Source organism: Strigops habroptila, chromosome 9 (genome assembly GCF_004027225.2).
Source record: "Strigops habroptila isolate Jane chromosome 9, bStrHab1.2.pri, whole genome shotgun sequence".
Taxonomy (NCBI): domain Eukaryota; kingdom Metazoa; phylum Chordata; class Aves; order Psittaciformes; family Psittacidae; genus Strigops; species Strigops habroptila.
In genome coordinates this window covers 3,851,225-3,877,972 of record NC_044285.2, presented here as the reverse complement: position 1 = coordinate 3,877,972, position 26,748 = coordinate 3,851,225, and the positions used below count along the sequence as shown (strand labels likewise).

The following is a 26,748-nucleotide window of genomic DNA, read 5'->3' as shown; positions in this document are numbered from 1 at the left end:
GGATGGAGACGCACATGTTACACTACTCAATACTCTTCCAGCTTCTAACTGTTCTTAGCTCAGGGATTTCCTGAGCTGGATGTGGTTTCCGTATATTTAGCAGCCATTAATGGGTATTTTTATTTTTGTTTTCCCCACCCCCTGCCAGTGAAGTTGTTCAGTTATCCCTGGAGCCCTTACAAAGCTGCAGCATTTACAGCATCTTTTGGCTAGGCTTTCCTTTGGGTCTGTTAGCTGTTGTTTCAAGAAACACCTTTACATTTACACTTTGTCATAGCTCTGCTAGTTATTCAGCTCTTTTATGGGAGAGGCAGCAGTCACTCCCTATCTAGTCTGTCCACCTTGCTTGTTACCCTGTGGACCTCTGCAATGTTTTCTTATTTTCTCTGAAAATAACTTTTTTCAGGCTGAAGCACCCTAAAACTTCATTGTTTAGTACAGAATTGATTGCACACCTTTGACCATTCTCTCTGCTTTCCCCTAAACCTTCTCGAGTATCGCTGCGTTGTTTTTGGTGGCAAGGAGACCCGTAACTGCAGTGTTCAAGATGCATGAAAAACGTAGACTTAGTGGTGTAGTGATGTTTGTTCTCTGTTCCCTTCCCACTGTTTGATTTGCCTCTTTAACTTCTTCTGAGCACCGACTTGATGTTGGGGTAGTGTCAGAATTCCATGAGACTGCCTTGTTGCTGACACATCAGCTCAGAGCCCGTTGCTTTGTTAGCAACATCAGGATTGTTTTTCTCCCTGTATCACTTTAAAAGCAATGTAAACTCTCAGAAGACTATATATAGCAAGAAAAGTATTATTGGAGTTTGGGAGAAAGCCAGGTATTGTGTTTTAACAGCTTTAATCGCACGGCGACTGTATGTTTGATGTAGATAAATGTCTTAAGTACATCTAGTAAAAGTAGATGAATTAATAACTGCAGTTCCTTCAGATCTTGCTCTAGAAATTCAGACATGTTGAAGAGGCGGAAATTGATCCCACTCCTTTCTTCAATTCATTTGGTGTAACTTGGACAACATTGTTTTTGTTCTGCTTGAAATACAAAAACTGTTACACTATAACCTGGCTTTGGGGTGATGGACTTCAGGGAGAGTTGGTTTTTGAGGATTTCCATCTCATTGTTCAGGCTGTGTCAGTGGAGAAGAGGAGAATTGGTGCATTTGTATCAAATTTTAGCCCACTTGTACCATTGCTATGGCCAAAGCAAAATACAGGAATTACATTTGAAGTTTTGTCTCTGACTGTTCTTCGCTAGGACTTCTTTGGGCTTTTTAGTGACTGGGAAGAGGCTTTAAGCTCTAATGGAACTAGGCTTGTGTCCTGGGTTCAGCTGCAGCACTTATTTTTCTCCTTAGCTGAACCCAGGACAGCTTGCCTTATCCTTTTTCTGTGGAAACTTAGAGATGATTATATACTGCATCTTGGCTTTAAAAGGTTTTAAAGAGATTAAATAGCTTTTGTTAGTGGAGCCATATTTCTTAAGTGTAGAGGCGTTGATGGTGTTCTTTAACCCCACTGGCGTCCTGGGATTTTGGTAGCTGAGTGTAGAGTAGAACTGTATAGAGTTTTAATATACTAAAATGCCCTGATGCACTTGGTATTAATTTACTTTGACATTTTTTTTTTCATTGGCCCAGGTAAGGAGGATATTTAGGGTTTGTTTTGTCAAACTGAAAGTGTAGTTCAGGTGTGTTCTGTCTGTTTTTCTGTGGCATACGTAGCTGATTTGTAGGTCACTCATGAACATGCATGTGGTGTCCTGTTTAGGTGTCTGATATGATAAGGTTTTTGTTTGTTTGAATGTATGGTAAGAATGGGATAGAGCTTTGCCTGTAGAGCAAGTTCGTATAACTTATGTGGGAAGAAAAAACTATTGTTTTATCAGAGGCATCTTATTTCTGATGGGACTGCATGCAAGCTCAAAACAGAATATATAGACCGTTACTCTGGGGGATTACAATTGTCCTGAGACTGTCATTGTACTATTAATTAAGCAGTCTTACCTGCTTGAATGAGCAGTAGGACATTTATCTTCATTAAGCTGATGAGAATCAAGTGCAGTAAATTAGATATCAGAGGAACTCAGTCTGGTTGCCTTTGCTCTCTCCTCCTCACCCATTTTTTGCTAAGCAATATTGGAATAGTGCTGAGGAAACCATTGGCCTGCAAAGATACATCTTTTTGGTTTTAGCGTGATCCTGAATGGCACACTAAATGGCAAAAAGAAAAGAGAAATCTGCAGAACAAATTCTGCTTTCTGAGTTCTTAAATGAAAACTGAGTTTATAGTACTCTGTCTGTTAAAGTAAGGCTTGGACTCCAGAGGTAGTGGGGTTTGTGCTGAGCGCTGTCCCAAGCACCAAGTGAGAAATTGATGCTGGCTGGGAATCTCACAAGTAAGAAAACCTCTCAAGTAAAATAGCCTTACAAGAGACAAGAAAGGTTACTTTTCAGGGTCATATGGGTCCTCAGTGGAACTAAGCCTTCAGTCTTCATCATTTAGTGACTTCTCAAAGTAATAACAGCACACACCCATCTTGTTTATGATGCCTTTTTTCCTGACAAATGGTAGTACCTGTCTATACCTGCCTATACTCGGGTAATAATCTCTTAAGTGTCTTGTAATTGAAGTATATCACAGCAATAACAACGGCTGTTTAAAAAAAACCAGTGTTTCCCAAATCCCCAGAGGAATCCAGACAAAGTAATTCTTAATGTCCCATCCAAGAAAGGATAAATGCCAGTGTTATGGAAATAGGCATAAAGTGGCAGAACTGCCAGGAGATTAACACAAGATCCTCTCTTTAAAAGCAGCTGTATTGCATTATAGGTGAATAGTAGAAGTTCCACCTGCATTTGGGAAAAGCACAGCCCAGTAAAACCTACGTTTGTACTTGGTCAATTTGTTGAATTGATAACTGAAAATAAAACTCTAATAGAAGTTGCATTAAGTTAAAGTCTGTCAGATTTTGTGGCATCTTGTCTCACTAATGTATTGTAATGGTTAAACAATAAGTAAGTAAAAAGATCTGCTTACCCTAGTTGGGCCTTAATGTGTTACAGCACTTTATATAAAATTGTTCCAGAGGTGGTGCTGTATCTTAATGGAGCTTCTCACCAAACATGCTTTAAAAGGGTTGAATAACAAAGTTACGGGAAGTACTTACCTTTCATCTGAACATGGATTATTCAAGCGTCACAAAAGCCTCTGTGATTAGTGGTCTTTAAACCCTAAGTCTCTAAGTTAGAAACGCTGCACAGTTTAATTTAACTGTGGTTATCATAATACACCCAACATTCCATATTCTGATCTTTCTAAGTCTTCTCTTCATTACCTCTTCCTTCTGTGCCTAAATGTTACAGTCCAGGGTTTCAAAAAGTGTGGGAACACTGGTTTTTTGGGGGCAAGGGGTACATGTTTTTGATGGATGTGGATACAGTTTTATAGCCGGAGGGAAATCTCGCGTCCACAGTACCTTTGAAAACACCTGTGGTACAAGAGTGAAGCATGCATATACTTTTTTAATGATATAGTCATTGTCAGCATGCTGTTGTTAGTGTATCTGTCTGCATCCCCCTGAACGATTCCTGTGGTGGGAAGTAGAGTATACATTTTGAATTATGGATAGTATTAAAAAAGTAATATGCACGAGATACTCATCTCTGGAGAAAATGCCTTGAGGTGTGTATACGCAGAATTTTCCCACCCATCTTCCAAAAACTTGATGTACACCTTGGTAATTAACACGTGAAATAATAGAAACCCATAAAACAGGTTTGATGGTTTCTTGTGTTTTACTTCATTCCTATCTTCCAGAAGTTTCTGCCTGCTGTCTGTTAAACAAGTAGGGCATGTAGGTCATTCACCTGTGCAGAGGCATTTACTTCAAAGTGTAAAACAGGAGTGTGAATGTGGCCATAGACAGAGGTGTTCAATTCAGCTCCAAAGCTCAGATTTAAAGGTTGGATCCGAAAATAACATCTTTATTAAAAAGGTCTCGAATATTAACTTTATGCTAGTAGATTAAGTGCCTTTTTGAGGCACTCAAGAGGACATTTAATAAAAACACTGTCTTCTAAGAAAAGTTGACCGTAGCATCAGTCTTGTTTGATTCAACTTGCTATCAAATACATGGATATTCTTATATCCTGAACTGGAATCCTGTGAAAGGAATAATTTTTAAAACCTTTTTTTCATCATTGATGGTGATTTTTGTAAGTGTCTTTCACCCTTCTCCTATGGGCAAATGGTCCTTTGTGATGGTTCGTAATGCATTTATTTCCCTACAGCAGTTCTAATTGGACAGAATGATTGTTCCAGGCTGTTCCCAAGTGGTAGAAAACAATTTCAAAGTATAAGTGAATCTGATTAGATGGCTTAATTGCAACAGAATAAGACTATATTTTATCTTTACATAATCAGAAATAATATCACATAGTTGGAGTGTAACTTCCATTGATATTACTGTGTTCTTTGACTTTTTTTAGTTAAAGTTGTGAGTAATTTGTAGACTAGTTACAGAATAACTAATCATCACAGAAGTAAATATTGTGATACCTGGAAAGTCAGTGTTGAACAGAAGGAAACATTGTTAGAAGATCCTCAAACTTTAACTCTCCTTGGTAGTTATGTATCTGTGGAAGAGCTGGGGGGGTGTAATTGTTCAGCTTAGTCTAATATAGAACATTGGCCCTCAAAGTGACACCCAAATATTACAGGCAGTTGTTCTGTTGAGCTTGTACACGTGTTCAGTTGTGTCACTTTTAGTAGGAATAAATAGGCTCCATTGGTATATTTCTTGAATGTTTGATTATAGTCCTGCAAACCCATCATGTGTTTAAAAGAATACTATTATCTTTCTTTTCTAGGTCACCTTTACAAAGAGGAAGTTTGGATTAATGAAGAAGGCATATGAGTTGAGTGTACTCTGTGACTGTGAAATAGCACTCATCATTTTTAACAGCTCTAACAAACTCTTTCAGTATGCCAGCACTGATATGGACAAAGTTCTACTTAAATACACAGAATACAACGAGCCCCATGAAAGCCGAACCAACTCAGATATCGTTGAGGTAACAATATGAAAAGACACATCAGTTTTCTTATCTCCTTAACATTTTAAATGTAGAGCAATATAGAGTATTTTAAGATATTTTAACCAAATGTATTTAATAATTTGAAAACCTTGTCATAAAATGTGAACTACTGCTGTTAGTCTGGTTTTTCTAAGGCAATAAGTTGTCTTTACAGCCATGTTGTTTTCCCATCTGCCCTCCACCCCCTGCCAGTTTCTAGAAAATATGTTTGATTTCAACCACATTTGGCAATGGAAATAGAGGTGTGAAAGATGGTTGTTTTTCTGGGCGAGGGGGAGGTGTTCAGGGTTTTCATGGAAAAAAAATCAGTTGGATCGAGAATAAGGTCCAAAGAGTGCCCTCAGCCTGACCGTTACAGTTGGCTGCTTTTCTGAGGCAGTTGTCACTTTACCAGTCAAATGCTGCATGCAGATCAAACCAGCCGCTGCCTGTGCTGCTCCTTGTTCAGGAAAAAGCCCCCCCAAAAGTAAATGTATGGAGCAAATGAACTTAATTGAATTTGTTGTCCTGTCACTCTGTATGTCATTAAAACAGCAGTAGAACAATTGCAGTTTCTGCAGTAGTAGGACGGCGTGAATATATTTACTCAAAGGTATTGGTTTTGTCGACTTTTATTACACTGATGCTTTAAATAGTAACTCTTTCCAGTACATAATTGCTAAATTAGGTGCAGTAGAAATCAAGGATTTTCTTGGCAGTTGGAGCCTTCCTGCACCGTAACTGCATTTCAGATAAGTCATGTCTCCAGTAGTCCTGTAAATAGACCGAAACAGGTGGCTGACTTCAGTGTTTAATTTAAATGCTGAAGTTGTCTTCTGAACAAATGCTTTGCTTTTTAGGAACGATTTAGGAATAGTGATTAGCCTTGTATAGCTGAAGTGTTCATTGCCGAGGGGATCACAGGGTACAGGCAGGATAATAGCTGATCTTGTAAATAAGTTTTCAAGCAAAAATCAGATGGAAAAAACTGAGAAAGACAAATGCCTTGTATTTCTTTCTGAGAAGATTCTCTGCTAATTTGTCAGCTGCCTTATGTCTTCAGTGTTGAGTTTTAAGAGGGATAATACAAGCTATGAAGAGTCGAAGGAGTATTACTAGGATTAGTATAAATAAGGGATAGCCACTGCAGAGTTAGGGAAAACCCAGTTCTTTCAACATGAGCTTTTGATTGTGATAGACATGAGTTTGAGGTAGGGTTGCAAGCAAGTCAAGTAGCCAGGCTGCTTTTTGTTCTGCATCTAAGGCCTCTTTGTGTTATGACCTGTGGTAGTAGTGCTTCCTCACAACATGAGTACTAAGAACCATAATCATTTCTACACAAGGCTGATGTAGGTTTGTTTCTTGATGGCTTTTTTTACACAAGTGTCAAGCATTTGGCCCCTGACAACTACATCAAAAGTGCAGTTAGTACCTAAGTGCACCTGTGGTTCCTCTTCTGGGGAAACATGTGAAGACCCATCTGCAGATTCTTTCTAATTTTCCTCTCTAGGCTTACTGTATTACACTAGTGTGGGGTTTGGGTCTTTACTCTTACTTTTTAAGCATATTGTAATGTAGGAGTGCATCTCCCCATCTTTTCAGATTAGCCCTTTGGGCTCATTAGTCTCCTTGAAATGTTTTTGTGGGGTTTTTTCCTTCCTTCTTAGAAAAAAGTTCTATAGGCAGAAAGGGGACTGTATACCTTTTTGCAGGGAAAATATGTGCTTTAAGTTTATGGCTCTGTTTTGGATGGGAAGATGAAATCAGTAGGGTGAAATATTTACAAGCTCAATATATTTCAGGTAAATTGATGTTTTCTCTCTCTTGAATTCCAGGGTGGAAAAAAATTGTGTTCAGTATTTCAGAGAGATGCTCCACAGTTTCATTTTTTGCAACTGATTGCATTTCAGATTTGCCCCACTTGTATATTAACTTTGTGATCTGTTAGCTATTGTTCTCTATGGAATTAGAGATATCATTCATGGTTGGGATCAGATGCTGGGCTTCCCAGCGTAAGTAAGTGATGTCTATAATCTAGAAAAGCTTTAATTTTCAGTGTAAAATTATCTACTTTTTTGCTTTACAACAGAACCGGTTCAGGGGAGAGTATGATGTGCTTTGGAGTAGATGCAGTGACAGGTTCAGCATAGGTAGGGAGGAGAGGTGAGATGGGGGGACTAAAACGCCTGTATTTAAGCAGTAGCAAGTTGCCAGAAGCTCACTGCTTCATGTAATGTCACTGTTGAGGGGTGCCTGTGTGTGGCAGAGGTGAAGTTACAGCACCAGCATTTTGGAAGCATTCTGAAAGAACAATGTAAAATGGCTTCTCTTTATCGTGCTCACATAGAAACACTGTTTTAACAAATAGAAGTTACAAAAAATACCCAGCTAAAAATCTGTCAAGTATATACTAAACCAATTTAGAATAAGTAATTCCATTTTATGGCGTTACAGTTGATGTATTTATCTAAACGATTTAGTAATTCACTTGCCTCCTTGAATATGACAAATGGTATTTATTGTGATGGAGGCTCACCGTGACCCGCTGTGGTCCTGATACGCAAGACAGGAAGGTGGTTTTGATTTGTGTTTTGCTATGCTAGGACGAAAGCTAATTCTACACAGCTCAGAAGCTGTAGAAGGGAAGAAACAAATCTACTGTTACTTATTTTCAGTACTGGGTAGACGGCAATGTTGTAAATGATTAAGTGAAATTGATGAGACATCTTCCCCTTATAGTTCCCTCCTGTTCAATTTTGGCATAGGAATTGCTTTCACATGCCCAGAGCTTGGTATCTTCTGTTGCTGCTGGAACGTTTGTGTGAAAACATAGTAGGAGGGAGAGCACTGGCATCTTAAATGAATACAGGAATTTTTTTGATGCATGCCCTTATGTCTTTCACTGTACACGTTACTGTAGATGTGAATGCTCTGTTGCTGTCCTATACCTGTTGGTTTTAATTTTCTTTTGTCCCTGTTACGTGGCTTTCTGTTGGTCCCACTTACAGTTTATGGAAATATTTCCTTGTCCCTCACCCCCTTTTTTTGCCCTGTTCAATTTCTAAACAGTTTACGTATCAGTAAGTTGTTGGCTTCTTTACCCATCTCTTGCCATGGAAAGAAATTTTAAGCTTAGTTTTCTAACTATCACTAGTATACTTGGGGGGATGGTCCTTTCCCTGCCATTTGGTACTTCTAAAATAAAGGGAGAAGATCTTGTAACACTTGGCCTGTAACCACTTTTAAAGGATGATTTGTGTGGCATTTTTAATCTGGGCTTCAACCTTTGTGATGTTTGACTCTTTTGCTGTTTGAATCTGTTTTACAGCATTGGGTAAGAAGAGGTGAATAGGGCAAACAGGATTATTTGAAACACTTAAAATCTTCAGAACATACACAGGTCTGTGAGAAAATGCCCTTTCTTATCAGGATGAGGCACAATTGACCCCTTAATGGGGTTTTTAGATTAATTTCTGTATCCCCCTGAAACACGCAAGGTGAACGCTGCTGGTGTTGGTGAGGACAGTGAAACTTTGCTTATGATGGCTGATCTGACCTTCTAGTAAAAGGTATTTACTTAGGAGGTGGTGAGTGTAATTTTCCTTCAAGCCTCATGAAAGGAAAGATGCTTATCTTCTGTGGAACTTAAAAAATAACCTTTTAAGTACGAATTCAGAAACAAAAATTATCATTAAAAAAAAAATGTTTTGATGTTCCTTCCTCTTGGAGAATATGGTCCTTTTCACATCAGGTGAGAGAGAGTTTGTTCTGCTGTACAGTAAGTTTTCATTAGTCTTATTTCTTCATAGTTATTTGAGGGAAAGCCAGTGCTTTTGCACAGGTCAGATGGAACATACAGGCATATTGAAAAAAGTGAGGTTCTCATCCAGTGTGTGCTTTGAATTCTTGAAATATTAGGGATCCTTTATTTGGTTTTACAAAGCCGTACTGGCACAGCTGAAAATTGATATGCTGAAGTACTGTCTGTGGTTTGAAGGACTTGCCGTAGGTGTTGCAGCATTTGATGCTTTAATGCTCGTGGAATTTTTTTCTGTAACACATTATTCTTGGCAAGTGATTATTTTTCCTGAAGAAAGCAGCAGAGTATTTCTGTAGAGTAAAATGAGAGGAATGTCAGGTTTTATCAGGATTCTGTATCCATATGGTCAACAAAATGTTTTAATGTACAGAAGACAATTTGAGACTGTGACTGTTGGTTCTTTTTTCATCCAAAGGAAAAGAGGGAAATGAGCAGGTACTTGTATTCAATCCTCTGTAGTGTAGAGTGTGTTAAGATTATTACAGGTTATCTACAAGGTAACACTTCCATGGTGGGTCCTTCTGTCCCTCAGAGGGCCTCAAAAAGCAGCAGTTCAGTTGTTCTCTTTCTTCCAGCCTCAGTCTTCCTGGGAGTCAAAGGCTGAAGACAGGCTCTTCTTGCCTGTTTAGCTCAACTTCCTACCTCTTTTCCATGTTTTGATGTTCCTTGAGTGATGCAGCAAGCCAGGATTTATTTCACCTACACTTGGCCCTGGGTGGGTTGTGCATGTTCTATCATATCACCTCATTAAACTGAAATGATTTGATTTTTAGGAGCCTGTCTAAAATGTGACCTACTTTGCTGGTTGGCATCTGTGCCCATGAGAATTTCAGATAGGTGTCAGTTAATAAGCCTCTCCTGCAGTGTATAGTTTAATGCTGTCTTCAGCATAGTATAATGTACTGTATAAGGCTTAGGTTATACCCCAAATACTGACAGCTGTCCTTGAAATATGCAATAATCTGTAATAAAAACAGTAGCTAAAAAGTGCGAAGAATAAATCCTAAACTATATCAAGTAACTCCTGTAAACATATTCTTGTGAAAAGGCTGATATATTGGAATAATCATAATTGTTTCTTGATGAAAGCTACAGCAAGTGATTTGGATGTTTGTGTTAAATCTCTTAACGGGGGGAATGGTGATGCTAATAGGAAGTAACATTTGTCATGGCGTGGTGTGATAGTAGTCATGTCATGTTTTTGACAGGAGCAAGACTAAAAGCAGGTAAATGTACCTGCTGCTAGTTACAGTAGCGTAAATAAGCCAGTTTAGAGAAGCTTTATTTAATGCATCATCTTGCATTAAAATACCAAACAAGCACTCTGTTTCTCTGCCTTTTCACAAAATTCTAATGAAGAGCAGTTGTAGGAGCAATACGTGTTCTTTAGTCATAGACACACATAGTCTCAGAGATACGATTGTCAGATCATAGCTTTGAGTAAGCATGTAGAGCTCATCTGCACATGCAGAGCCTGCAGCATAAAGAAGCAGATGCATCTCCACAGCCAGATGGAGCATATGCCAAGAGACAAGTGTAACAGTGTAGGGAGCATAAACAGCAAAGTTGGTGTTGAAACACACTGTTTATAAACCAAAAGCTTTTTGGTTTTGTTTTTTATCTAGTTTTCTCCACCTCCCCAGCATTGCTTCTTTTCCAGGCTATGGATTACCAACGTGTGCTTTGAACTGTATGTACAGTATAGTAGCTTTCTAACCATGGGATGTTACAGTATTTCTGTAGCACTTGAATTGGTTCATGGCTGCTTTTTTTTAAATTTGGGTTAACTTCATATGAAACTGAAGATCTGGGAATTGTATCTCAATATGTATGGATGCACACATACGGAATTAGGTGAGAAAGACATTCAGCTAAATGGTCCTATTCTCTTTCCTGCTGTATCCAGTCTAGATATGCATTTGGCAAGCAACTTAGGCTCTGTATTTTGCTATTCAAAGCTAAAAAGTAATCGGATGGAAATTGGATCACATCCTTCAAAAATATACTACTTTGAAATGTTCCATAAGAGAAGTTGCATGGTAAGTTTTTAAACATTATTAAAAAGGAAGAGTCCTACAACCAGCCTCAGTTGAAAATGAAAACTGACACTTAATGTAGGTGATTAAAATCTCCAAATTTCTGTGAAATATGAATGCAACTTCATAGAGTTGAGACAGTGATTATTGAGAGGCAATACCATGAATGTGGTTGATTAGACACACACAAGACTGTAAGAAGGCTGGCAATGCTGATAGTTAAAGTTTTGCATTCCTTCATACTTGGTAGGTGGAGAATTGCCAGAAGTGGGCTAGACTTCGTGGGGAAAAATGAAATAAAAGGGCAAAAAAAAAAGCTTTGGGCTGAGAGAATACGTATGAGCACTGCGAATAGTATTATCATGTGTTTTTGTTGTTTGACCACTTGCTTTGATCTCCAAATAGCATGGACCACACTACGAAATAAGTGGTACACGTTTAAAGGAAGGAAGAAGCTTAAAAATGGTTTCAGTGAAGTAAGGAAATGACTTTGTAATCTGCTCATGATGCTGAGAAAATGTAGGCGTTATTGGACTTGATTTGCTAAATGATTATGTAAATGTAATTATACTGCATATAACATTTGAAATAATTTGAGACAGCACACAAATGCCTTTGAGACATGTTAAGGAGGTGATTGAGGAGGATTTATGTACAGTTAAGGACTAAAATCTCACTTTTGGCTTACCTTAAAAGAGAGAAAATGCATAAAAACTGAAGTGGTCTTATGTAATTCATCAACAACTTCAATATATATAAATATATGCCTGTGTGTATGTAGGGGTGTGTGTATGTGTGTATATATATGCTTGAATCTTTTTTTTTTTCTAGTAGAAGTGTTTACTATAAACCTGACTTGTAAACAGGTCACGCTTTGGGGTTTTATTTCCCACTCATGGTTTTGGAAGAAACAGCTTCCTTGGGAAGCTTAAAATGTAGGCAAGGTAGCAATTACTTACTTTGAATACAGTGACAGAAGACACCTGGGTATATATTGCACTGAGCAGAACACTTACCCTCGTAATGGTGTCTTGTCTCTTCTCTCTTCCCTTTTGTTTTTAACAACACTTAATCCCCAAAGTCTTTTTTTATTTGAGCTGTTTACTGTTATCATTAATTTTTCTGTATCTTGTATTTGGTAATATTGTTCTACTTGCAAATACTCTCTTAATTCTTTGGCTGTGCTGAAATTGCTTTGGGCATACCAGTGACTAATGACAGATTGTTGGTGACTTTAAGAAACTGACAGTGCTGGAAAAAAGTTTTTGTTCCTAGTCAATGTCATTTCACATTCGTTCATTTCAGATACATAAAGAATTGCCAGAAGTAGGATAGACTTAATTTTAACAGCTTCGGTTTGGCTGCAAATAATCTAGAGCCCCACTTCCTTTGTGTCTAAGTCAGTGATTAAATTTAGTGGTTTAGGGTTAGGAATACTAGATTTACCTCTTAAAACAGTGCTGGTGTGTTAAACTTACCATCCTGTACTGGTATTCTGAATTTTGATGAATTCCAGCTTTGGTCACTAATTAAATCATATGTATATATACATACACACACATATGTGTATCTGAGAAGTTTGTCTAGAATCCATCTTGTATATGTTTCTGAAGTCTTGCTAATAATGGTGGTGCTGTTGTACTGCTGCTAGTAATTTTATGTAGTTCCTGTTCAGTTCCATGACAGTCCTATGACAGTTATAGTTGTGAGATTATCTTAAAGCTCTGAAATATTTGCTGTGGTACTCTCCTGATTTTTTTTTTTTTCTAATAAATTAACAGAAAAAGCTAATCACTTAGCTGATGAACAAGAGCTTACTTGGCTGTACATCAGTAGAATCTCAAATTGAATCAGATGGCTCTTCAGGAGCCTATGCTGCTGTGAGGACCAGAATCTTAAATCACTGGCAAATACTAATAGAGGGCCTTTACATGGTGTGTCTGCTGAAAACTCTGCAGGAGCAGCCCTGCAATAGGTGATGTGGATGTATTTTAAGAAGCAAGATAACTTTGTATTTCATCTAGAAGAAACACCAAGAGTTTGAGCTGGTCATAACAGCATGGTTTTTTCTTTGAGAATTTTCCTCCCAATTTATGTTAATAGCTCTTCAAAGGGGAATGAATAAAGTTATAGATCCAAATATCATTAGTAAAAAGACAATACCTAAATCTTTCCTGTCCTCATTACAAACTGTCAGTGTTTGGATCTGGTTGTCTTAATGAAATGGTTAATTGTCCTGTGAACTGGATGCTTGCCCGGTGTTTTAAATCCTGTTCATAGACCAGAGATCATTTCTTCCCTTCTTCCACCATCTTCTTAGTTACCTGCTGAGAAAACATATCTAATACACTAAACTTTCTCCTTCCTTCTGCTTTCTGCCTCCATCAGACAGTTAACTTTTTTTCCTGAATTTGACATGGAACCCAAAATAACAATAAATAGATGCAGCTTAATAGATGTAGTAAAGGAATTGTTACTAAGAAGTCATAGTCTAGAAGAAGCAAGTTCTAAGCAGAGTTGGAGCAGTGCTTGTTGGGGCATTTAGGTAGCAATCTTTCTGATCACAGATAACAGTCGTCTTTAAAACAATTTAAAGCCTGGCTTGATGTAGTTCCTGTCGCTACCTGTGTGTGTAGCCTCAAGCTACTCATAATCAATAAAGTTCCCAGAGATGTGCTTTTGTTCTTACAACAGTTCTGAATGTGACAGACTTGACTGTGGGCATGACTGTTCAGCATCCTGGCCTGTCAGTTGGTGGTGTAAGCCTCTCTGTAATCCTAGAGCATAGGCTATATCTAAACAGAAAATACGACTATTTAGAAGTTCCTCCCTCAGTTTCTAGTGGTAATGTGAGTTGTTAATATTTCCATTTGGATTATGCGATAACTTAAGTGTCTCGCTGAACTCCAGACATACCAACTATTGAAGATACAAATAGCTAACAATGCTAATGAGTATAATGAATATTTTGGATTCTAATTACATAATGATAACTGCTTCTAGTTTGTGTGATTTTTGTCCTTTCCCTTGCAGTGTGCACTAGCTTGGTATAATTGGAATAAATAATAATACTCAGCAGCCCACAGCAGTAAGAGCAAAACTTGTTTTAAGTCTACCCATGTAATGTACCTAGGATGAGGCTTGAATAAAGGGAACTCTTTGCTTTTACTCAGTTTACCAAAGAAAACGTAGGTGGTTGTGCTTTTGAAGGAGGCCTTCCAATGTAAAATTTGCCATGAGGTGGAATCTCTGGCATTTTTTTTAGGATATGGCTATTGTAAGTATTCCTTGTGTGTTTCCTGTGAAAACTATCCTTGACGGTGGTTTATGTTGCAAATTAGCAGATAGTACCATATTTACTCCACCCTTCTGTACAAATCTTTATTAAAATACCAACTTTGAACTCCAGAAACTGAAATGTGTCATGTCCTAGACATTTGTAGAATAAAGATACACTTTCAAGTGGAGTAATTAAGTGTTTTGAGAGATTCTTTAAGGATCTATCTTGCATCTGAGAGTCTGTGACACATGAGGGTTTGTGGGAGTGATTCCTACATCCTACACCTCTTCCTTGCCATCCTTGCAAAGGAGGATTAAGGCTCCATGTTTATATGTATGTTTGTAGTACAGGCTTGGATAACACATTCCAAGGAATCAAAACTTAAGAAGCTATTTTTAAAACATTGCATATAGCTTGTATTCTTGGTGATTAACACATACCTCTCATTTTCTTTGGAGGCTGTTTTTAGTGTTTATTTAAATAGGTGCTGCCGGTCAGCTACATAAAAAGTGATTTTCCTCTGATCTGAAGTCCTGTATTTATTTCCCAGCTGTGCAAGTGATGTTTTTCCAACTGATTCGGCAGTGTATTTGGAGAATGTTTTTATTCTTGAATTTTCTAGGGCAGACACACAAAGTCAGTTCTCTCACCCACTGCTTGGGAAATGCATATCAAAGGTCTGGGTCTGGGTAGATTGCTTTAAGTAGGATCGAAAAATCGACTCCAAGAAAATCTGTAACAGCTCACTGCTTGTTAATGCTGGAGTTCATGCAGGCAGTCACACAAAGACATGATTATTTACTTGTGTTAACAAGTTCTTCAAGCTGTGCTGGTCTCAAGTTATTCTGCAGCCCTCATGTTCCTGCAGAATTTGGTGCTTTTGAAATTCTGCATTGACAGAAGAGTATATTTTTACTTTGCAATTTCAAAGTGAGGACCATGGCATCTGTTAATCAAGAGTGAGTGACTTTACACAAGCTGTGGATGGTAAGAATAGACCCCAGAACAATGCATCTTCTGGAACTACAGTAAGATAAATAACTGTTCTTTCTGATGATACTCTTTGTTTTAGTGGAGAGTTAACGTAACCTTAGCTTTTGACTTTCAAGCTCATGGGCTTAGTAGTGTCTTCAGCTTTCGATCCTGCCAGTCTGCCATGGATTAACCTCCTTGCAGAAAGGACAGCAGAAGTGCTAGCTTCTTGATCATTGCTGTTTATCAACCAGTGTTCTAGCTTGAACTGTCAAAAAGGAGAGAACACGTCACCTATAGGATGCTTTGCTCCTAAGTGCCTTTTGGACCTCAGCCTGTTTACATGCTGTGCTTCAGTTGAGAAGTGTCTAAAACTTTGCTTTATAATCTTAAATAATCTTAATGTTTGGCCCTTAAACTGGTGGTGCTTCAGCAGCAGAGGAGTGAGGGAGTCTCTAGCTCCTAAGGAAAAATGGCCCAGATTTTCATACTGTCATAAAACCTCCCAGTCATGTAACCGACGTGTGGGTGTGATGAGATACGCCTCATCATATGATGGAGATTGTGGTTTGTTCATTGCCAGTGTTTTACCACAAGTAGGCTGTAACATTCTCAATGCTCATCTGAACAAAGGACTTCATGTTGATGCTTTCACCTGGTGGGTTTTGCATAGTAACTGTTCTGTCACCAGGATCAAGTCAGTACTTACGCTGGTAGTTTTTGTGGTACAGACCATTCTTGTTCTTCATACTACTTACAAATAAATACACAGACACTGTTGATGTCTTTCTGTGATTTACCTGTGATAGTTATTACATCTTGTTAATGTCACATCAGTGATGCTGGATTTCATGTGGGACCTTAATGTCTGCAATTTATAATATAGACTATGGAATGCTAGTTTAGTTAAATTTGGGGTAGTGTGCATTTTAATATTTAAATTATGGTTTAATGGAATTATTAGTTACTTTCAATAGGAAGTGAATAATACACTTTTAATCTAAAAGTCTCAAATTAATTGGGAATATTGTGAAGATTTTTTAGATCAAAGCCCTTCTAGCTGTAACAAACTGAAGACATTTAAAGCCCTGCTCTTTTTTTGCATTAACTTAGAATTCAGTACTTGCTGAGTATAGTGACTTGTTAAAAAGAAAAAAAACAAGCATGGCAGAGCCAGTCTTTATCCAATGCTGACATGAATCACATATGATAGAGTAGAGCTTACTCGTATTTCACTGTCCCTGGTTCCTGTACAGTCTTTTCTCTCTACCTCTCTAGGTTCTACCTTTGATTTCCCATCCCCTTTTTGGGTTAGCTAAAGACAGTCTTCAAAGAGGTGCTTTGGCTTTTGAATAATTCACTCGAAGTGAAGGTTATGCAAGGAAAAACAAGTTCCATATATTTGTTTGACACATAACTGAAAGTTCAGTATTCCAAACATGAGTTGTGACATACTTATTACAGCTTTGTGTCTTGAAGTCCTACATTCTAATTATTTTAATTCAGTAAAAATAAAAATGTATCTACCTGTACCCTACTTCTTTATTTCTGGAGAAGCTCTCTGCTTCCTGCTGTGCATACTTAGCTTGGTGTTTTCAAGTGCTTCCTTTCAGTTGTATTCTGCAGCTTGCTTATTTTTGAGGGGTTTCTTTATTTTTTGTAAATATTCTGTAGTAATATTCTGAACTGGGGTAATGCTTGTGTGTGTGTGTGTGCACATCACATGTTCAGAACACATGCATGTGTCTGCACATACTGTCTATACAGTTGGACACCTTTTAGCAGAAACACAATGGCAGTTCCATACCAATATTAAAGGTAGTTGAAACTTATTCTGGTAGACATTAGTGGAGCTGGTTCCCATAATCTTACGTGGGAATGGCATTTTAACAATTACATAAATCCTTAGAATTCACTAAACATTTTCTTTGGGAATAGTTGCTGTTTGTGTTGTAATTGCTGTTTTGATAACACTACGTTATCTTGAGTACCAAGGCTTTGAAATAGTTTCTATTATCCTTTCCAATTTTCAAGCTGTAAGGAGAAATCCAGGACAAGAAGAGTTTGAAATGGCAATACTGCATAGGCAGGTAGACCAAAAGAAACCCTTTCTTTTTATATCATTGAATTGTAATTAGAGTTTAGAAAATTTTTCTTGGCAAACTTACGAGTAGGAGATAATATTTTTACTAAAGAACTTCTAAAGGATTATGAAGGATATTATGCAGATGGGTTGCTACTCTTGGAAACTTTTCATGTTCCATATGGCTTATCTGCAATATACTGTTGCTGAAAGGAGGCATTCAGTCGGCTACTGCTGTTGCTGATTTATATTTTAACCATTGCAAGTATGTGAAGAAGTATATATGGGAGGAGATGTATCTACATATCTATGTTGCCACAGTAAGGATTAAAAAAAGCACTTATCATAAAATAAATCTTTGAACATTCTAACATAGATGGTTATGTAAAACATGCTTTGCTTTAGCACTCATTTTGTTTGTTGCAGCCTGCTTTCTCTGAAAGGACTATAAAATGTATTTAATTTGTATGCTAAGGAATAGTTTCTGCTTCCTGAAGATGAACATCGATCTACTCTTTGTTTTTAATAAAAAGATTGAATGAGATCGACTTAGGCAATATAGTGCTCTTAAATAGAAAAGATGGTACTTTCTATAAAGCAGGTAAAATGAAATCCTGTTCAGTGATACAAAACTTAATAATCTAGTAAGTTGTACAGAAAGTGAAACAAAGACAAATGCATCAAATGTCAGACTTTGGGAGCTTGGCTTAGCTTCCACTGTGGAAACAGTATTATCAGTGCTGATGGATTACTAATTGTTTTATGTCTTGAGCAGTTCATTTAGGAACGAGCAATCCAGCTTGCTTGTAGGTCAGCAACTATAAAGTCCACAGTTTACAGATACTCCTCTAAAATCACAGCTTCAAGTAAGCAGCTTCCCTTCCTGTACCTTCTAGTGTGTTGTGTAATATTCTGGGGGTGAAGAGTGGATGGTAAAGCCCACAAAATTGTTATTCTTTAATAATTGCTTGTGGTTTAATTAAAATGATGTTTCACAGCAAAGATGCTTCAAGCTAGAATTTAAGCTTCATACCATATCATGTCTAAAAACCTTTTGTATGTGTTATTTTATATAAATGCGGGTTTGAATCCTGAGTGCCATCTTTATCATATCTTGGAGGAATTTGACAGCTAGCTTTCATGTTTGGCAAGCCAGGGATACATGTTAAAATTTGCCAGATACTGGAAGTGCTCCAACGTTTGAAACAAGACAGTGTCTTTTCTTAGAGTGGTATATAACAGGGACACTGATAAAATTTCAAATCATGAGCATTTTTCATCTGTAAATGATGAATACCTTTGTCTAAAACTGAGCATAGAGCACTGCTTAAAGGGCTCTTCCTTGTATTTTATGGTCTAGTGCTAGGCATATATGGTTTTTGTTTGTAAAACTCTGGAATAAGTAGTTAATCCTAAACCTTCTTTTTCCCCCTGAACATACTGTAATATTTAGTGAAGAAATAGACTCACAGCAAACTGCGTGAAAGTACTGTGCTCAGAATTGATGTCTAGATATTTTTGCATGGTATCAATTATTTACCTTAGAAATACCACTACTAATTGAGCACAAGTATGGAAAATTATTTAAGCAAGGTAGAGTGTGTAAATTTTTCGTATTTGATTTAGTATACATTGTTTTGGTTGGGGAGCTCCTGCCAAGATTGGTGAAGCCTTGCTCTTTAAGGAGTTAAGCTCTCCAAGTTGCTTAGCTTGTGGAAATGTCTGTCATAATCGAATTTGACCTCCTGTGCATTTCACTGGAGTCTTGAAAGCTGGGCACCACTCTGCTTTACTGGGCTGGTTTGGGGTGTATGTGCTTGCGTCTATAGTTAGAATGTGAAATTCTAACTGATAGCATAGCAAAATGTAACTGAAAATGTGTTGGGCATACTGAAAGGAATGGTATTCGGGCTAAACTTAGGTAGCCTTCAGACTCAAAGGAAAAGAAAACAGCTTCATAATGAAATTTGCAGATGCTTCAGTGGTTGAAGTTGAGAATATTAAGAGAACCTGAGGAAAACTTAAAAAATTTATAAACATCACATCAAATAATCCAGTACATCTAACTAGGAAAAAAGAAATGGAAGCCTCCAGAGATGAGCTTCAAACACAGAACACTGTTACTGAGTTGCGTTACATGGGTTTTTCTCTGGCTGTTCACTTTTGATGGCTACACTGCAGTTCAGGTTCAACCCTGCTTGTATTTTAGACAGTGGTGAAATTCATACAGTACTGCAGGGTCAAGGTCTGACTTTGCAGAACCACGTTGTTACTTCAGAACAAAGAAACAGAAAAGAGGATACTTCTGAAGCCAAACTGACCTGCAGGAAGTTTAAAAACTATAAATAGCTTTGAGTGACTAAGAATACTCCTTGGATGTCTGAATGTGTTTTGTACATAATAGGAGAGAAATTACTTACGTAGAGGATGATACACCTTAGTATTGTTTAGGATGATAAAAGTGAAGTATTTTGTGCTATAAAAGAAGAAAAATCCAGCCTGGTTTTAGGCTTAGCTTCTTGGCAATAGCATGTAACAGGAAGCAAATAATAAAGCAATTGTCGTGCTTTCAGCATGACTTTTTGCTGTATGTGAAGCCTCTAGTGAAGCTTGTAGTTCTTGCCAGCTGAAGTATCTCTCTGCTGTGGGAAGGGAGCTGAACTGCATTAAAGGAATATGCCCTGTTTTCTCTCACTGGTGTCACATAATAAGTATGAAAACTGGGTGGGAGTCTGGTGCTGTGACTACTGTATTTGTCCTAAATTTTGTGAGTATCTCAGAAAGGAGGTGCGGCTTTTTAAGTAGGATGTGTTTATCAGCAGTGGCTGAGGCAATGGCTTGCTGCTGCCAGAGAGGACAGGCCATTCCTTCTGCCGGCTTTCTATCTGTGGTGCTCAGCCCATCCATTAGAAAACCACCTTGTTCCTGCTACAACTGAAAACAAACCCAGCAAAAATAAGTTAAAGAATGGCCAAGGAGAATTTTCTGTCCCTTTAATGAATTCAAAATAACTTATTGCCATCTCGAGCAAAGATCAGAGCAGGCGTAAGGGTGGTCTCCAGGATCCTGCACTTTGTGTGGCAGCAAGTTGTTACTGTCAGTCAGCTTGTCAAACTGCTCCCACGGAGATTGCAGCAGTTCCCTTAAAGCAGGGTGAAATAACCTTAAAGCCCGGATCATCTGCAGAGATGGAATGTGAGACTGATCCTGAAGGCTACAGTACGACTGAATAGCTCCCGGTTACCCTTGGATCTCTTATTTTAGGGATTATTTTCCTTTACTCCTGAACATTGGTAGGAAAGGCACTATTGCAGCCTGGACTGTTGGCACTGGCTTTTACATTTATCACCTCAGTGATCTTATCCATGATGGATGACAGTCCCGTCCTTCCTGCAGAGAGCTGTGTGAGCCCTTGTGGGAGGAGCCTTTGGAATTTGGTGCAAGTGGCAGCAGTGTCCCTCTCCACTGTTGCGTGGCAGCTCTGGAGGATCAGAAAACTGTTTAATTGGTTATCCTTTTGTTAACCAGCGTGTATGTGCTTGCTGAGCAGCAGTAATATTTGGCAGTATTAGTGGAGCCTTTCCATTATTTCAGGCCTGAGGAATACTTACTTTTTAAAATTACCATTTTATAAAAGGTATTTACTCCAAATTCATGCTGTTTCACAGCTTTTCTGTGCTCTGAATGCAACAGCAGAATCAGAACTAGCCACAGGTCATAAGTGAAAAGTTTGCCTTTTCCAAGGCAAGGGAAATCACTTTTCATTTCAATCTTAGTCAAGTTTTAGATACATTTTCCCTCATGGTTTGGGATGAAACACCAACAAAAATCCTGTTTGGCGAGCTCCAATAGTAAGTGCAAAAATAGAGCCGTTAACATGATACATGGTAGCATTCATAGCAACAACCATTTCCTTTTTGTGTAATGTTACAAGAAACCCAACACTGACAATGTTTTGAATGAACTGACACTTTTTTGCACTTCATTACACTTTTTACGTATGAGGTCATTCTACTTTTTTGCTTCAAGGCAAAAAAATGTTATTTCCTGAGGTGACAATGAACATTATCAAGTTCTCTACAGTTTTGCCAGAGCTGGTAAGGAGCCCAGATCACTAATATCAGAAATCTTGGCTTTTTAACTACACTCACTGGATTGGAGCACAAAAACATGCTGATTGTGCTCTTTTAACCATTGGCAACATCCTTCCAGAGTCGGATGTGAAAAACAGGATCTTTCATGGGGAGGAGAACAGTTGGGGGTTGTCACTTAACTTCATCTCTGGTAGCAGTAATCTGTGTTTATTAGTTCAGAATTTCTGGTTTCCAGAGCTGCTGCTGACTAGTGTATTGAGCCAGTGTAAGTTTGTGTGAGAGAAGCTGTGTGCAGCTGGGCTGGAACAAGCCTTGGAGAAGGTGGTGACTTGATTTGACGCTGTGGAGACTCAGCAGGCTTAAAGCTCCTGCATTTCATGTTTCTCAGTTGGATTTTGTGGGAGGAAGCTTATAATTACACTGTGATGGTTGAATATGATTTTTGCTTCCTCGTGGATCATACAATAAATAACTTTATTGTATTTTTGTACTCTTTGGTATTTGTATTATCTGTTTCAGTAAAATTTATGTTGAATTGTGAAGAGAAGCTAATTAGTTGTTGTTTTGCAGTGCAATTAAAAAGTACCTTGCATATGTATGGAGAAGTTCAGGAACATATTGGGGCTCCTCTACCATGTGCTTGAATGTAATATTTGAACCTGTCATACCCAGTCCAGCCATTATCATACAGTGTTCTCTAAGCTCTACCATTAAGAATAAATATTAAACTATACTACTCAGTTCTTACACAGTGGAACAAAAGCAGTTTAAAACTTCTGGGCCATTCTGCAACATCAAGACGACCCCAGCTGTCTGGAACACTTGTTTAGTGGCTTTATATGTTGCATGACTGTATTGCTGTGTTTGCTTCGTTCTTTTATAAAAGGACTTTTTGGTTCCTCATAAGTATCTTGTGTTATTTTCTGACAAAAATCAGGACTTTTCTGTTGTCAGTTTGTTAATCCAGTCTCACATCAAAGCTGCTCAATATCAGTTACTGAAGACACAATACAGTGCGTTGGCAAATATGTTGGAACAATTTCCAGTCATTTTGGCTAAGTCTTGGAGTAAGTGGAAAGTAATAAGATATTAACTCAAAAGGCTACACATCCTTTCGATGATCTTGAAAACAGGACCTAACACCAGAAGTTAATTGCAGTGAACATCCAATAGCAAAACTTGAAATTCGTTATTCTTTTTCCTTCTCATTGTAGTAACAAAACTTACATTTTCTGTTTATTAGCCTCAACTGCAAAACCTCTGCTTTTATTCTAAATGAGCTTGTGCATCATAGCAGAGATATAAAATTCTCTTCATGTTACACAAATATTAGTTAGTCTCATGAACTGGCAGTTTTTTCTTTAAACTAATGGAGTTAATAAAATTTCAGTCTCCATGATCATATCTTGGAAATAGCTCAGTAAGGGAGGTGAGTTATTTACATGAATTGGAGAAATAAAAGATTTTAGCTGTAGCGATTCTCAAGGGCGGAGTCAGCACTTGTTTATGGAGTTTGGCCTTCCTGTGTCCCTACGGAGCAATTCCCAGTAGTCACCTCCTTCCCTGTTTTCCCTTGAGCCGGGGCCCGTTATCATGTCTCACTCGGCAGGCTGTGAGAAAGCTGAGGCTGCACTGTCTCGCGTAGGCTGCGCCTGGCCGTGTGAACAGATTACAGCATTCCACTTGTTCCTACGAGCCACGGAGCAGGAATGGTTCACTGTTATGTTACTGGGCGATGATAAAGTTGGCAGTCTTTTTATGGTTGGGTCCTCAAAGTGGCAGTTCATGTTTTAGCGATAAGGAGACAGAGCTTTGGCTATCGGACCCAGACTTACTATCTGTAACAGTGAACCGTGGCTTAAATCCTTCCACAATGACAGGAACCCCATCTGGAGTGACGGTTTCCAGAATCTAAACGGGAGATACTGAGGCATTTTCCTTCCTCATGAGTCAAAGCAGAGTTAACCCCATTGTTATCATAAAGAAAAAAATCCAGCCACGAAGAGGAAGGAGGCATTTTTGTATTTAACTGCGTCTCTTCCTTTATATTGGAACCTTAAGTATAATTTTCAGGCAGATCCAGGAGTATGAATTAGCGGCATTACACTTAAAAGCTTCACTTGATTGTTTTAGAGTATTGAAAGGAGCACTAATGAAACCCCATGCTGCAATACTTAACATTACTTTAACGTGTTTGTCAAAGGAAGTGAACTAGATACGTGTGTGTGTGTATTTCTCGCAAGATCTTTCTTAATAGTATCTAAATGCAGCTTCTCATCGTGCCCTGGGCACTGCATATGCATGTTGAAGCTGAACACCATGTAAAGACACATTTGGATTCTATTTAGAGAGTTCTATGGGTTGCAGGGGTTAAGTGTAATCCAGATTATACAGTGTTAACATTTTCCCGCTGATACCAAAGTGTAGAAGACTGGCAGGCTGACTTGTTAGGAAGGGCTGGGAGAGGGATAACAGGCTCCGACCTTGAGAGCCCGAAGAGCCGGCCCTTGTATGGCCACATCCATATACGTGTCCAGCTGATTGGGTAGAGGAGCGGGATGGGGGCTGTGACAGGTGCTGGAGGAACCTACACCTGTTTTCCCCATATGCTGATTTAGTGATTGCATTTTTGTGGGAGTTCCAGATACTGTGTGGGATCTGCAGAGCAAGCCAAGAAACTTGAGAAGGAATTTCAGCTTATGGTGACCCGTGATATTCAAGAATTTCAGATGGCGTAACTGAGTTTTCAAGTGCTGCTTGAAAACTGAAGTAGAAATAGGAATAATCTTCTATATGTGTGTATAGTGAGAAAGCCTTGTGTACTTCTTATTGTACTAAAAATTAGGAGGTAGCAGTCAGAAAATGCTGATGAACACCGTAGTCTAAACTCAAACAGTGGGGGGGTTTTAATCAGAAATTCAGTGTGTTATGGAAACATACCTTCTATGGGAAAACAAATGCACTTTCTTTATGGTGCTGAGAGACCAGCTTGCGCATTTTAAATCTTCAGGGGGTTTTAGTGTAAAATTCATGGAATATAGATAATTTCTCACAAAGAAAACACAGAAACCCCCTCATGCCTGCATAGTCCTACTGCTGCTTTATGTACTCTAAAGTATACCTGTTTAAAAATTGATACTGCTTTCCTTGTGAAACTTTTTAAAACATTAAATATTTTTCCATAGGTAATGTTTTATATATTGTATTGTTATATGTGAGAACTTGCAAAGAAAGATTTCTGATTGTGTAATAAGGTGAAAAAGAAAAACAACAAGGAACACAAATATCCTTTAAAATCTGGCCATGAGATCCGTAGCTTCACATAGAATCATTTCAGTTGGAAAAACCCACAAAGATCATTGAGTCCACCCGTTAACCAAACACTGCCAAGTCCACCACTAAACTTCAGTAGCTTATTTGTAATGCCTAGATTGTAGAAAAGTTTGTTTTTTTCCAGGGGCTGTTGATGTGAGTTCTCCATCAGAAAACAGGAAATAGCCCAAAAAAGCAATTGCATCAAGTTAGGCTAAAGGAGTCTGAAAAAAATTATATTTAGCAAACTAAGTCATTGTAGAGAGGGATTATGTAATTTCTTTTTATACTTTTTTTGCAGTTCTTGTTATCATGCAGGATGACAGAAACACAGGGAAGTCCTGCCTTTGTAACAAGTGTTATATATATGAATGTACTGCAGTTGTTGAACTTGATTGCAAATTTTAGCCACTGTGTTTCTCGGAGCTTAACTGTTTGCTCTTTAAAATGTGGATATTGGGATGCTAATATCAATACATTAAAAATCCGGTAAACTGGCTTTTAATCACCAGTGATGCCATTAACTCTTTTGCCATAGGCTTGAATGTTCCTTGTATGTCAGGCAACATCACTCCATCAGCCAGTAGCTAAAAACAGTTTTACATGGAATGCTGGGAAGATGAAGTGGTTGTAGGTTAAAGTTACCCGTGAGATGGCACCTGGGAGAGTCTGTGCCTCTAAATGAACCTTTTCTCTTTGTGTACTATGCCTTTATTTTGAAAGACTAAGCCTGTCTGTTGAACAGTGAGTTTTTGTCTGTGAAAGTTTCATGTAGTTTCAGTGGCTCTGAATGATTCAGTAGTATACAAAACTTCTTGGCAAGTTAGTATGATTTGTATGTGAATTTTCCAATTGTATTTCAGACCTTAAGAAAGAAAGGCCTTAATGGTTGTGAGAGCCCTGATGCTGACGATTACTTTGAGCACAGTCCACTATCGGAGGACAGATTCAGCAAACTAAATGAAGATAGTGATTTTATTTTCAAGCGAGGCCCTGTAAGTACTTTTATTTTATCTCTACTTTTTATTTGTTGATCCTTTTTATTAACTTCATTATTTAGGCTCTGAACAAGAAGGAACACAGAGGGTGCGACAGCCCGGACCCTGACACTTCATATGTGCTCACGCCACATACAGAAGAAAAATATAAAAAAATTAATGAAGAGTTTGATAATATGATGCGGAATCATAAAATCGCAGTGAGTACTAAAGTATGGTTTGTGCTTCTATTACATGCATGAGAATTTTCATGGTGTTTGCTTACCACTGAAAACCGCTGCAAAAGATAAGAGGATGTAACGGTTTGAGAAGGGAGTATATGTTTTTGAGGCAAAATGAGATGCTGATTCTTGTTAAAATGCATTTTATCTAAGAAGATTTATCCGTAGCTTCTCTTTTTCACTCACAGTTTCTCATACCTTGTGAACACGAGGTAGCATTTCTAAATTTCAGGAGCTTAGCTGCTTTGCTAATCCTACCGAAAATATTCTTATAAAGATAGATTTTGTCGTGGGATGTAGGATAGTTTATTTACATCTTGTAGCTCTTTATCTGTCTGTTGATCAAGATTTTGCAGTATGTTACAAAAAGGCAGATAGATTTGCATTAATTCGGTCATCAAATCAGTGGGATTTGTTGTGCCAAAGAGTGGATGAAGAAAGGTATTTAGAAGTTTAAAGATAACGGGAGCCTTAAAAGATGTGTGTCTTGCTCCTATTGATATTCTAACAGATACTGCCTTGGCCACTGAAAGATCGTGGAAAATTTTGTCCCAGGTTCCAACCAATTTACATGGTGTGACAACCCAAGTAAAAAGTCACTTGGCTCCAGAACTCAGGAAGCTTGGGAATGTAACAGCAGTGTAAATTTTGCATGTTTTTCATGGAAGTGTATGTGATGATACTTATTTTCCATCTACAAAACCTGATTAGTGTTGAGTATTACAGGGGAAGTATTTTCTAAGAAAACAAATACAGGGCTCTACCACAGCCTTTGAATTTTTTAACATTGCAAATCTTGTAGCAGTTAAAGTAAATGGACTGACTAGGTTAATCAGCACAGACCCTGGG

General features: G+C 38.1%; 1 protein-coding gene across 9 annotated transcripts in view; it reads left to right on the top strand.

Moving 5' to 3' along the window:
- MEF2A (myocyte enhancer factor 2A) overlaps positions 1 to 26,748 on the top strand; it is an 89,275-nt gene that overhangs the window by 36,482 nt on the left and 26,045 nt on the right. For 3 of the 9 annotated variants that reach the window (XM_030498489.1, XM_030498490.1, XM_030498492.1), the window contains 3 exons: positions 4,877 to 5,080; positions 25,544 to 25,675; positions 25,741 to 25,878. In XM_030498489.1, coding sequence (XP_030354349.1) covers positions 4,877 to 5,080; positions 25,544 to 25,675; positions 25,741 to 25,878 — 474 coding nt within the window. The remainder of the gene's footprint in view (positions 1 to 4,876; positions 5,081 to 25,543; positions 25,676 to 25,740; positions 25,879 to 26,748) is intronic. The other 6 variants (XM_030498499.1, XM_030498495.1, XM_030498498.1 and 3 more) reach the window with 2 other exon arrangements.